The 13,596-nt window shown below is 41.4% G+C and overlaps 1 protein-coding gene across 4 annotated transcripts in view; it reads left to right on the top strand.

Moving 5' to 3' along the window:
- Positions 1-934: 934 nt before the first annotated feature.
- Positions 935-13,596, top strand: part of LOC135113730 (cysteine protease ATG4D-like) — a 22,859-nt gene continuing 10,197 nt past the window's right edge. For 2 of the 4 annotated variants that reach the window (XM_064029267.1, XM_064029266.1), the window contains exons 1-9: positions 936-1,123; positions 4,089-4,877; positions 5,705-5,812; positions 6,672-6,860; positions 7,409-7,604; positions 8,916-8,992; positions 9,166-9,624; positions 9,776-9,972; positions 10,082-10,171. In XM_064029267.1, the coding sequence (XP_063885337.1) occupies positions 1,093-1,123; positions 4,089-4,877; positions 5,705-5,812; positions 6,672-6,860; positions 7,409-7,604; positions 8,916-8,992; positions 9,166-9,624; positions 9,776-9,972; positions 10,082-10,171 (2,136 nt within the window). In that variant the 5' untranslated portion in view covers positions 936-1,092. Of the gene's footprint in view, positions 1,124-4,088; positions 4,878-5,704; positions 5,813-6,671; positions 6,861-7,408; positions 7,605-8,915; positions 8,993-9,165; positions 9,625-9,775; positions 9,973-10,081; positions 11,121-13,596 lie in introns of those variants that run through there. The other 2 variants (XM_064029265.1, XM_064029268.1) reach the window with 2 other exon arrangements.

Raw genomic sequence — 13,596 nt, 5'->3', positions numbered from 1 at the left:
TCTTCCTTCTCTCCCTAGGATCTGCTACATACGGGTTTTTACTTTCATTTTCTCCAAATTTATCTAAGTAATGTAGAAGTTAACTAGTACCTTCACTCTTTCATTCCTTTCATATGCATACTCTGGAACTCGCGGTCTGTTTATTTTTTTTTTCTTTTATTATTGTTTTTCTCCTTCCTACGACTTAAGACAACATCCAAAATTAATAGTATACCCGTTTGGAACAGATGACAGAATTGCAAACTATGGATGATAAACGAAGGCACAACAAAGAGGTAACTAGGTGGAGTGATAAGATAAGAAATATTGCTTGGGTATCGTAGAAAAGACGCGCAGCTAATAAAGATAAGCAGTGAACAAAGCTTTGTCTTGAGCATTGTCGTAGAGGCTGATGATGACAATGAATGCACAGCTAACGAAAACTCAAGCGATTTTTGGAGATAACATTGACTTTTCCTTTTTTAGACCACTAGGAAATTGAATAGTGATGGTAGTTGGTCTTTTTGTATTATATTAGCCTAGATTAGTCTCGTATTGCCATGTTCGACGCAATGAAGGAGGTGCCCAGTTGATGTAAACAAACGCAATACTTGGTCATATTAACTTTCCCTTCATTTATAAGGCATGAGATGATAAAATGATACTGGCAATCGGAATTTCTTCATATATTATCTTTAGCGACATATCGTATTGCAATGATTGCAATATACGACCCAGCTGACAGAAAATAAATAAAAAAGTAAAAAAGCACAACCAAATTCTAGAGATACTATGTACTTTTCCATAATCATTAAATCACCAGGGAAACAAATAGTGATAGCAATAAAACATTTCGTATGTATCAATTTGGGTGAGGTATCGTATCGCAGCGTTCGACAATTGGCAGTGAAGGTACGACATCGCATTATTTTGTTTACCTGTGGCGAGGTGAAGGCAGTCGAAGCTAAACAGTGAAGGAGGGATGAACTCTCGCCTAATTCCTCACCGATTTTAACTCCTATGGCGCTTTTATCCTCGAAGTGAAGAGGAAATCCTACGAGAGCAAGAGTGAGACATAATGTGGACTGAAGAGAAGCTGAGGTACTGGTGAACATGAGGGAGAATATGGACGGACTGGGGACAGGTAGAGTTTGACCTTCCATCTGGTTATTATTGCCTCTAATACTTCCGTGAATTGCTGAGCGTGGTGGTGGTGGTGGTGGTGGTGCTGTTGTGTAGGGGGGGGGGAGCTATTGTGGACATGATAGGTATGGTTAACAGAGTGGCTTGTAATTATTGTTGTATGAGTTTTCGTTTAATTAGGTTAGGTTAGGATAAGGCAGGGCATGTTTAGGTTAAGTTAGGCTCATTAGTTTTTATTTTTTTTGGCCTCCAGACTCCATTCCCTCAGTAACTAGTGATTTGCAATAAAAACGAGAAGTAGATTAATACAAAACAGACCCAAAATCTACCAGAATAAATAGTTACATCATTACAAATAAGTAACACCAGTAACACTCGTTTGCAATGTTCTCCCCAAGATGACTGGCTGTCGCCTGCCCATGGCTGCCAACTGCTGTCACACACCACCACCTAACCTAACCAGACTAACTTAACCTTATCTAACCAAACTAACCTAACCTAACCTAACCAAAATAACCTAACCTAACCAAACTAATCTAACCTAACCTAACCTAACCTAACCTAACCAAACTAACCTAACCTGACCTAACCTAACCTAACCTAACCAAACTCATCTGACCTATTGGCAAGGCTTAAGAAATCCATCACATGCGTGGGGTGTGTCATGTCTTAGTGTTTTCACAGGAGCGAGTGAGCTTGCTTCACCAAAAAACAGATAAATCTTTAAAAATCGTTGTCAGTATTAGAAGTATTTTTCAGTGGGTGTGTATGGGGTTCAAATTACTCAGAATGAAAAGCAGTATCTGATGAGAAGGATAAGAAAAGCTATGTTGAGACTGGTGAAAGACCAAAATAATAACAGCGCCCATCTCACTATTGTGGATTTGTGTGTGAACAGAGCCAGTGTTCCTTTGTTTATGTATCCATATGTACTGCATATTTCTCACTCATGTATCCTCAGTGTTATTGTAAGGTGGCACCTATTCATTTTGCATTGTCACATAGTACTAACTGGCAACTGCACCCAGTAACATCAGTTGCCGATGGGCTACTATTTCTTATGCACCAGGCTTGCTCTTCTGGTGTTTCTTGCGCTACCTCCAGTTTTCCTTCAATATATTTCTGGGCCATACCCGTGGACTTTCATTAGGAACCTACAGACAACAAAACTACAACTATGATGGACAAAAATATTTTGCTTATAAATTTGGGTATCTTGAAAGAATCCGCAAACTGTTTCCAATGCAAATCGGTATTTTTATACCTCACTGTCCTTAGAAACTAATGATTTGCTATTCAAATGAATAACAGATTTATACAAAACACACCTGAATGAACTCATAAAAAATTTCTTTGTCCTCACACACAACGCATAATACAGTAATGTGTGCTGGTGTTCGGAACCATGCAGCTTCATCACTTGTTACAGACTTTTCCGCTGATTTCACACCATGGGACTGTTAAGTGTTCATGAACCTTACTCGCCTCATGCCATAGGATTGTTAAGTTTTAACAAATGTAACCTCACCTAACTAAAACCTAATCAAACCTAACTGCTGCACCCCTGCCTTAATTACCCCTAAGCCAACCAAATGAAAGGGCTGCATCTCACTTCACCCACCTAATTAATGACCAAATCATGATTAGTTCATTAGAAACCTTAACTGGTCTTCATGAACACTACAGCTGCTCTGGCACCTCACACACTTCACACCCATGGCAGATCACTTTGCTCACTTTAAATATTCAGGAAATCTTTAGTATTTTTGTAAAATCTGGCAATACTTGTAAATTAAGCAAAAGCAACACCAGTGCATTCAGAGATCTTCCTCAGACAGATTCAAATTCAGACGTGTCTTTCTTTGCTGATGAAATAAAGTGCTAAGAATGGCTAAATTAATTAAGCATTTTTTGATTGGTCCACACATTACCTCCGCTCAAAAAATCCAATCAGTGTGACCTAGTTTGTGATGGCTCATTGAAGTTGCCAAGCACACTTATGATTACACACCACCTTCTGCAAGGATTAATGTGAGGGAGAGGCCACTTCCACTGAACAGTAGCTTGATGTGTCACTGAGTTGGCTGTTGTGGGTTGAAAAGTCTAATAGTTTGTCTGTTTTAGATGTGAGACAATATTTCAAACATAAAATATTTTTTTCTGAGAAGTGTTGATATGTCAGTGAATTTTCAGAAAGCCTATTTCCTTTAATTGTGGGAAAATTCAGATAGATATAAATGTGTTTTGAAGTGTAGTAAACCCTCAAATTTGAAGTCATTGAGGGGATATCTGAGTAAAACTAGCCAAAAGGTTAAACTGTCGAATGGTTACATGTACACTAGAGCCTTGTGTCATGACTCTTGGTGTGTGAGTGAGGGAGGTGGGTGGAGTGGATGCACTGCTGTGTCCCTACAGTTAAGATTAGTATATTCATAGAGATCCTTTCCTTTCTCTTCTTCATTGCTTTTTCAATGTAAAATCTGAATGCATGATCGTATTAAGGAATACTATAGTTTATATATAAGAATACATGTTTTATTCTATACTTGGTTTCATAATTGTTGGTAGTGTCAATTATCTGTGAAAAGTCGCATATAGTGTGAGATTTTATACACTACATATGCTTGTCTTAATTTCATAGTTTCAACCTATTGAATTTTGAAAATTATGTTACTGTTTTAGAATGACTGCATAATGTAATGATGTAAACCAAATTTTCCTATTGAGTTAAGTGGAGAAATATAGATATTTTCTGAAGGAGATGGAGTGAGGGTGAGGTGCCTCCATCAGTGGCACCTCTGTCAAGCAGGCTTAGCAGCCCAGTCATGTCAGACAAGAGAATGGAGCTGGTTCCCTTATGTCAACAGAGTACAATATTGTAAGGGCCAGATTTTTTATTGTAGGATTATTCTGTGATGGTGAGACCTGCTACTTCCTAACCCTCACATCCCCCATCAATCCCTCAGGTCCTGGTGGCCCGAGACATCCTCGAGGGAGGACGTTTCCCAGTTCTCCAATGGCAGCTAAGGGCCACCTTCCTCCCCAGTCTCCCGTGGCCCTTGGCCAGGAGTGCACCGAGGGCTTGATGTGGGCCGGCCCTGGATCAAACTTTGTTGCTGACCACTTCACTGACCGGCCCGAGAACCCACCCGAGCCAGCACACCACCAGCGGCGAGGCAAGATCGCCCGAGTCAAGCTGTCCAAGACCCCGAGCCCCACCAAGGAACCCACTAAATTCTTTGTTCTCCCTGCTGGAGGCATGAGTGTCCCTGTGCCAGAGTTAGACATGGAACCCAACGTGCGGAGCACCAAGGGGTCCATAGCTGCCCGTAGTGCCCCTGAAGGGAAGGAGGTGCCCTCCTCAGGTGGCCAGCTGCCTCTGGGTGTGGAACTGATTGCCGGCCGCAGTCAGATGAGTCATCAACCAGATGGGTCTAAAGGGGGCTCAACCTGGGCCAAAGTGAAGAGCCTTCCACCTTCACACACACTTGCCATGTCAGCCTCACTTCTAAAGTCATACTTCACATCCTCTTCCTCCTCCAATTCATCATCATCACCTTCCTCCTCCACTACCTCATCCTCATCTTCACCAGCCACAGAGAAGCAGCTGCAGCAACAACAGCTGCAACAGCAACAACAACAACAACAACAACAACAACAGCTGCAGCAGCAAGTCAAGAGTGCTGCCTTGACAGCTGATGCAGAGACATCTGTGAAGACAAAGATGCTTGGTCTGTGGAATAATGTAAAATATGGTAAGAGGGAATATAATTATACACATGTAAAGCTATATAGGATGTACAAGAATTCCATATTCAGACTCTAAAACTGAATAAGACATTAAAAACTTAAAAAAACAAACACTTCTGACAAGAGGAAGAAAGTGACTGAGGAGCTTAAACTGAGGTTACTCTTAACACCAACAAACAAACAAGTTCAGCTGTTTTTTATGGAGGATTTCTGTTGATTGATAATGGACAGTTCACAAACTTTGTTTTATCACTTGAAATTATTGAGCCTAAAACTGTACAAACTAATGTATCTTTATCCAGACTGAAAAAAATACAAAAAGGAATGTTCTCACATTATTCCAAAATATTAAGTTTTACAACTGTTATTACAATTAATTTTAGGTCTATATTAATGAAACTGTTATCTATGTAGTATCTTTTTCTGTAGGTATCCATTTCTCTGTATTTATTTATATCTAAGAAATTACTTCAACATATAAGCAATAGAGTGTCTGGAAGTAATCTAAGATGACTGCACATAGAATAGGATGGAATGCAAAAATATTAATCTGGATACTAAGAATTATTGAGACTCGGTCAATTGCTTGTACTAGTGAAAACCTGCAATCTTTCCTTGAAGTTGTGTTATGCCAAAGCAAGACAGATGAGGTACAGCACCTTATTGTCTAGTCTGCTAAGACATGGCCTTCCACCCTGTCAGTTTGAGCCCCAGTCACATCCACCTCTTTTATTTATGATGGATTACCTTCTCAGTGTTTTATAATGCAGGATAGTTCTTCATACAGTCATTACACTTGTACCTTTCCTTACTGTGCACATCATCTCTGCAGGGTGGACAGTCAACCTGAAGACTAATTTTTCCCGAGACTCCCCTGTCTACCTGCTGGGGTCGGTGTACCACAAGAGCCTCGGAGCAGATGGGGAGGATGCCGACCAGAGTGAGTGTGTGTGGGGTAGTGGTGGTGTTTGCTCCTCAATGCCTCCATCTTGTATCTTTATGGTGGAGCCTTGTAAAACAAATAACTTTCAAGGTTAGTTGATGAAATGGTGAAAGAGTGAAATCTTGAAATTTAGGCTTTTGAGGATGCTGATGCCAGATGCTGATAAGAAGCAGATGTGATAATTTACTGGTAGGGTGAAGAGGAGCCGCTGTGGTGTAGCGGTATCATGCATTCTTGTTGGCCAGTCCCTCAGGCACATGGGTTCAGACTCTGGCCATGGTACGAGGGTAGCAAGGGGAAAAAAAATGGTACCGTGGAGTGATGTTTTGAGTGTAGTTTGGGTCATAATTCCATCCTGTGTTGTATGTGCTGAGTGTGTAAATATTTCTGTGCTTTTATAGAGGCAGATAGTCGTGGCCAATCAAAATTCACTTGGTGGTTGTCTTATTGTGATTGGTAACATCTTGGACTTGTGTTACTCTCCTGCCAGGGCCTCAGTTCGCTGTCATTTTCTCATGACTATCCTCTCTAGATCAATTTGTTAGTGTACCTATGATGCTCCTAAGAAGTGTAGTAAGTGAATTTGTGTTTGAGAAGGAGAGGATTAGCACCATTAGATCATTTGTTAATTCTCTCTCTCTCTCTCTCTCTCTCTCTCTCTCTCTCTCTCTCTCTCTCTCTCTCTCTCTCTCTCTCTCCTCTCCTCTCCTCTCCTCTCCTCTCCTCTCCTCTCCTCTCCTCTCCTCTCCTCTCCTCTCCTCTCCTCTCTCTCTCTCTCCTCTCTCTCTCTCTCTCTCTCGTCTCTCTCTCTCTCTCTCTCTCTCTCTCTCTCTCTCTCTCTCTCTCTCTCGTACAGTGGAAGTGGAGCGGCATGGGATGGAGGCATTCAAGAGGCATTTCCACAGCCTGGTGTGGTGTACCTATCGTCGCCAGTTCCCCACGCTGCAGGACTCTAGCCTCACCACTGACTGTGGGTGGGGCTGCATGCTACGCTCTGGCCAAATGATGGTGGCTCAGGCACTCATCAGGCGCTTCCTTGGCCCTGGTGAGGCTCTGGGTGTGGTGGCTGTCATCCAACACACTACTGTAGTTAGTTATAGTTAGCCATTGAGAGAGTGGTATGTACTATTTTTTATTAATACAAAGATGAAAAGAATTGTAAAGAAATTTTATGACAATTCCGGCTATATATTGTTTTGCAGAAATTAGAGTTTCTGAGGAGCAAATATGTTTTAGTTCAAGTAGTTGTTTTGTGGTTCAGAGGTGGAAAAGGAGAAAATTTTGCTGAAGTAAGCAAGATAAGCATTAGAACATAATGTAGAAGCTTATGCCTTTTATATTCTAATACAGCTGGCCAACCTCTCAAAAAGCATGGGATGACACTCAAGAAAATAGTAGAATGCAGGAAGGAATCCTGAGATCATCAAATGTATAAATTAAAGAAGCTTTTAAATTATATAACAACTGAAAGAAAGAATGTTATCCCTTTTGCCAATAGACATCTTTCTTCTAAACAACACTACCAATCCCCACCAATAAATAACACCTCTTTTTCCCATTTTCCTCATCTCCCCTTCTCTTGTCTGGCCACAGGATGGAGGCACGACAAACGAGGTGCTGATGTGGATTCAGTGGAGGAACACATCCACCGCAAAATCATCCGGTGGTTTGGAGACTCCCCCTCCCCTCACTGCCCCCTCTCCCTCCACAACCTGGTCCACCTCGGCCACAAGTTGGGCAAGCATGCTGGGGATTGGTATGGCCCAGCCTCTGTTGCCTATATTTTCAAGTAAGTTGCTACCTTAGAGTGTGGCAGGAGTGGAAGGCTTCCTGTCTTTTTTTTTTTTTTTTTTTTTTTTTTTTTTTTTTTTTGTGTGTGTGTGTGTGTGTGTGTGTGTGTGTGTGTCAGTATTGGCAAAAAAAAAACTGCATCAATAGCTCCACTAGTTCATAGCAGACTACACAGGTTGTAAATATTATTTTTCTCAAGAGAAATTAATTTGATTTAATTGTATTGATAGTTCTTTGGTGGGGAAAGCATTATGTTGTAGTTAATAAGGTTACTAAATGTGTGCTTCATTGCTTGTAAGGTACCACAAGATGGGATAAATGCATGTGTAGTTAACTTATACAAAGAGAAAGGGGATAGAGAGGAATGCACCAATTATGGAGGCATCAATTTGCTGAGTGTGGTAGGAAAGGTGTATGGTAGGGTGCTGACAAGAATTAGAGAAGTAACAGGAAATGCCATCCTAGAGGAACAGGGAGTTTGTGGAAAGGGAAGAAGTTGTGTAGACCAGACCAGTAAAGGCAGTGTCACACGCACTTTTTCTGTCAACTTTTTCCGTCGTTTTTCTGAAAATTGTCGATATCTTGGCTGCGGCCTGTCACACACAAACGGTGTTTCGTCTGAAACTTTCCGTCGGCACAGACCAAGGAGTGTAAATAAACATGGAGTCCATGCTGCGGCAAAGATACGCTGCTCTGAAACTAGTACTGTGTATTGTGAGACACAGTATTGGAGGACACAGGTGACTGTGTTGTAAACTGCTCTTTTCAGGCCTTTCTTCATCCTTGTGGTCCCAGAGGCACTTATGGCTCCTTATGCTTTCCACAAGGAACTCCTCTGAAAGTCGTGTCCAGCTTGGATGTGGTTTTCCTTCCATGACAAAGCGTAGAGGTGGTAATAACGCTCTGTGAGACAGGTTGAAGCCACACAAAGTCTTGGTCTTGGTCTTGGAAATGTAAACAAAGGCGGAAATTTGCAGGCGGAAACGATCCTGGTCGTCTGACAAATTCATGCGATAAGTTCATGCGGAACGATGAAAAATCGACGGAAATCACATTAATTGATGGAAAAATGTCAGTGTGACACACCGCCTTGAGGCAGTGTGAATGTGTGATGTATGTTTGAATCATCCCAGTTGGGGTTGCTGGCATGGTATATAGACCAATGGATAGATGGTTTTCAAAAAGTGTTCTTGTTTTATTGTAAGAAGTATAACCAACACCACTTTGTCATCATAAGATTTTTGTTTGAGATGCTCCATATAACCTTGGTTTTTCTTCTGTATTTCTTGAACTCCCTTGTTTCTTTCAGAGAGGCAATTGAGATGGGATCCAAATACATAGCTGACTTAAAGCATGTGTGTGTTTATGTGGCCCAGGATTGTGCAGGTGAGTGTCATTCACTTACGGTCGTCTGCTGGTAACCCAGCCAGCCGTTACACTCCATATTTTTCCATGATGTAGTTTGCCTCTCATCTGCCTCCTGTGACACATTCCCTCTTACGGCCAGCATCTCACGACACCCAAATACAACCTTGCCTCATATCCTCTTTTCTTTGCAGTGTATATCCAAGATGTGCTGGACCTCTGCTTCTCACCGTGTCTATGCAAAATGGGATCCTTTTACAATGGGATATCAGAGGGCAAGAGTGTGGCAAGACAGGGAGCTGCAGTAAACCTTGAAACCTCATCCCAGCCAGTACCATACATGGACATAGTGAATACCCAAGTAAATGCTATGGAAACCACTGCAAATGGCACACACAAAACTGAAAATGTTCGTGTTTCGCTCCAATACTCACGTGGAGAGTTAAAGAGCCCAAAGGGGATACCTGGGAATATGTTGTGCCCTGGGTGTGACAACTGGAGGGCTGTGGTGATCATGGTGCCTGTGAGACTTGGTGGGGAGGCGCTGAATCCCATCTATGCACCGTGCATCTACTCACTCTTCACCCACGACCTCTGCATTGGAATTATTGGAGGAAGGCCAAAGCACTCCTTATACTTTGTTGGGTTCCAGGGTGGGTGTATTTACGTATGTTTTTAGATATGTGGTGAGGTATGAAGTATAGCTCATGTTAATAACATTTAGGAATAGCAGAATAAGACTGACACACAATCAGACACCTATCCTCACACCTAACACTCCCTCACCCAATTTGTGCCCCATAGAGGAGTCCCTGATTCACCTGGACCCTCACTTGTGCCAAGATGCCGTGACTGTCACACAGGCAGTCTTCTCCCCATCCTCCTACCATTGCTCCTCCCCACGTAAGATGGCTCTCTCTCGAATGGATCCCTCAGCCACCCTTGGTTTCTACTGCCACTCTCGCACTGACTTCCTACGGCTGATGGAAGATTTACCTGAGGTCTGTCGTGTGAGAGACATCTGGAGTTTGTTGAGAAAATGCTAATTGACGACTTAGACTTCCTTCTCCATTCAGTGTCTAATTTTATTGTGTTCTTGTCCCTGTGCAGCTGGTGACCCCTAAGGAGCCTGGGTTTGAGTACCCAATCTTTGAGTTTGTAGATGGCTGCTGCCCAGATGCTGATGCGTGCACTCGTCAGGTGAGCACCGAGGACCAGCTGGCTGCCTCTCTTCCCTCTGACACCCCTCTCCTCCCACAGGACTCTGAGGAATTTGTCTTTCTCTGATGGGGGCTGTGGGATGAGGATGTAGGAAGGAAAGTTATATTTTTTCAGGTCTCAAGAGTTTTTCTGAGTGTCTTGTTGGTGTTAGAGAGAGAGAGAGAGAGAGAGAGAGAGAGAGAGAGAGAGAGAGAGAGAGAGAGAAGGATTGATTGTGGGAAAGGAATGATTTACTACTCTGCTTTCTTAGTCATACCTCACCTCCCTAGTGTACTTATGTTGTGATTTATTCATTTACTGAGCTTAAGTGTCCTCAAGGTGCTCGGCTTGTTCAAGTTTGCTCCCAAGTCTCATATCTGATCACTGGTGGGCAATTTCTATACTCGTGGTCTTTTTTTGAACTGAATATACTTCAGTTCTTTTGGCATGGGTTACTTCTGTACTCTCAAGGTTTGCATTTTAAAAAGAAAGTGTCATTTGAGTGGTTATTTTACGTTATTCATGTTCAACTCCATGAGGCCTTCAGTGTAACCTGAGGTATTTTGCAAATCCAGCTGAGTGTTCTTAGTTATTCACCCACTCACCTACGCCTTAAGTTATTGACGTCCAGTAACGCCATGTGTGTTAATGAAAATAATTTATTAAGTTATGGATGTGCCTATGTAGATATTATGATTATTGTTGTTTAGAGGACATATCTGCTGTTATTTCTTTACTCTAGAAAATTCTCAGGGCCATGCACATGAAGTCACTTTTCAGTGGCAGTCACTGCCCACTGAAAAGTTGAGGCAAGAAGTGCCTGGCAATACCCCACACATGGATCACTTTTGTGACAGCCACATGCAGCTTGAGTGTGGATCTTGGAGGAGTGGGGTATATTAGTGTTGTGGCTCTCAGCACAAGAAAAAAAATAAAAAAAATAAAAAAATGAGTGCACTCCATTATCAGCCTTAGGTGTCTTAGAGATCTATTTTATATTCTTGAAGATTTATGAGCATATCCATAGTAATTGTCAAAGTCAGAAGGACCTATATTTCTTTGACTCTCTGTTATAAAGGGATTGGTGTTTCAGCACTTCTGTCATCAACACTTCACAGTCATTATCACCTTGTGGGGCCAGTACGGTGGTGAGATAGCTCTGCCAAGCACATTTGTCACTAGCAGTTTTTATGATGTCACTACACCATGTTTAAGTGGCCCTTGTGCAATCTTTCATTTGAATGAAATGAAGGAGTGCACCTGGACCAGCCACTGCCCAGCCACCTTGGTGTGGCTGAGGAAATGATCCCACACTCCAACATTTAGTTGCTGCTGCTTTGAGAACTGGCTTTTTTGTAGTCATTGAAACATATTTCTTACCAAAAAAGTGGCAGCCATGAGCCACTGAAAAGTGGCTTGTGTGTGAGGGCCCTAATTCATGTGCCTAATAAGACCATTAAGTAATGTGTACAGATGCTGAAATTTATGGAAGAGTGTAATCATGCTTTTGATTTGAATGATTTTTTTTCTTTAAGCTAACAAAGTGCATAGTGAAGCCATTTGAATTCCTCACTTGCTGTACTAACCTTGTTGTTGGTGATAAGGGATATCTGTTTGTGGATCTGTTGCTTCTTGTGGTGATGATGGACTTGTCCAACAAGTTATTTCCATTTGTGCCAGCCAGGTTACCTGCCACTACTCCTGTACTCACATCCATTCAACTTTTATGAAAAGCAGGAGTGAAAATTTTACAAGATCGTCATGAGGGGTTCCTGTGGTGTCAGTCTGCTTGGTTGTCCTCACTCTGTCTTGTGTCATGTGTTTTGATGAGTGGGATTATTTTTGCAATGAAGCTTGATGGCATCTGTTTTGTGGAACATAAATTTTAAAGGTGTGACTGCTTGTCTGTGTGATTGTGTGGCTGTATGGATGTGTGGTTGGCTAGGTAGACTGGTGGAGTACTTAGACAGATTTGCATTCAGGTGAATGAGCTGGACCGGATATGCATTAATGCATACATGCAAGTGTGTGTTTGCGCTCTGACAATCCTGTCATCGTGCCAGCACATTGCTGTATGTGTGTGTGTGTGTGTGTGTGTGTGTGTGTGTCCATGAGTTAGTAGGGATATGCTTGTATGTTCACATATACCTTCATGTGTGCTGTGTGTGTGGTGGTGATTCCATCATCATGCCAACTATTTCACTGTGCAGGATTTTGATTGCTAATTGCTGGGTTTTGCTTATTGAATGTAAGTATATAGAGATAGATGGTGGTGGTTGGTTTAGTTTGCTATTAGTTGGTCCTCAGGAATATAAAAGTGACAGTTTAGAATAGTAATTTATCATTTAAACATCTATTCTTTCAAGGGCAGAACTATTCACTGATAAAGTAAAACTTATCACTGATGTGAAGCAGAAGGGAGGCAATATTTCCACTAAAATCATCCTGGAGGCTTAAACTATTGAAGTTAAGAAGGCAGATGTTAGTGAGTAAAGGGAGTGCAGTGCAATAGGAGGGAAATTTACATGGTATTTTATTAAGATAGACTAGTCCTCTCTGAAACTTTATGAATACTGTTTACTTGTAATTCTGTATTTCATTTTGCTGCTAGCTTCAGTACATTATTGAATGTTCTCAGTAGGTGAAGTACAGGAAGCCAAGTATCAAGGCCATCTATCAACAAAATTTTACTGTGTTATTAAAAACATTATTTTGGCATTAGAGGACTGGCCTCTTGTAAATCAGAATCTCCAGCTGTTTAGGTCCTTAGTTGTAAAAAGTGTACTATTTGTGTGATATTTATGGTACTGTTCATTGTGTGTGTGTGTGTGTGTGTGTGTGTGTTTTACTAAAAGATGATAGCGGTAATGGTCAAGTGCACACTTGAGATGTTATCTACATTGTAAAGGTAGATGAAAAGGAACAAGAAGCAAGATACATATTCATTTAGTTGAATGAAATTAATTTAATTTTGCTGATGACTTTTTTCATCTGAATGTCTGCCTATTTCTTATGAGTGATGAGATTAGTGATGATAATACTAAGTTCTGACAGCCAGCACACTTACCTCATACTTTTGATCTGTGCAGTGCCAGCATCTTCAGCAATGAAGCAACCAATGAAAAGTGACAGAAAGGCTAATGGCCTATGACAGCAAAACTGCAACTCACTGAAAGTTATTGCTGATGTTCTGCATTGTCAGGAAGACAAGGAGACAGAACAGTTGTAAATCTTAGAATAACAGTTAAAAGGTTTTCAGTGATACGTAATGCTGATTTCTATAAGGAATAGAATCATGATAGCTGTAATAAGCACCATCTTTTATTTGTCCAGACATTTTGCACTTAGCTTTTGTCATCAGCCAGTTTCTTCTTGTGTGTGCTATTTGCATGTTTGTCATGATGGCTTTGTGTGATCTGTCCAGT

The sequence above is a fragment of the Scylla paramamosain genome, chromosome 26, assembly GCF_035594125.1.
Source record: "Scylla paramamosain isolate STU-SP2022 chromosome 26, ASM3559412v1, whole genome shotgun sequence".
NCBI classification, from domain to species: domain Eukaryota; kingdom Metazoa; phylum Arthropoda; class Malacostraca; order Decapoda; family Portunidae; genus Scylla; species Scylla paramamosain.
Note: the sequence above shows the minus strand (reverse complement) of the source record. Positions and strands in the feature narration are given on the sequence as shown.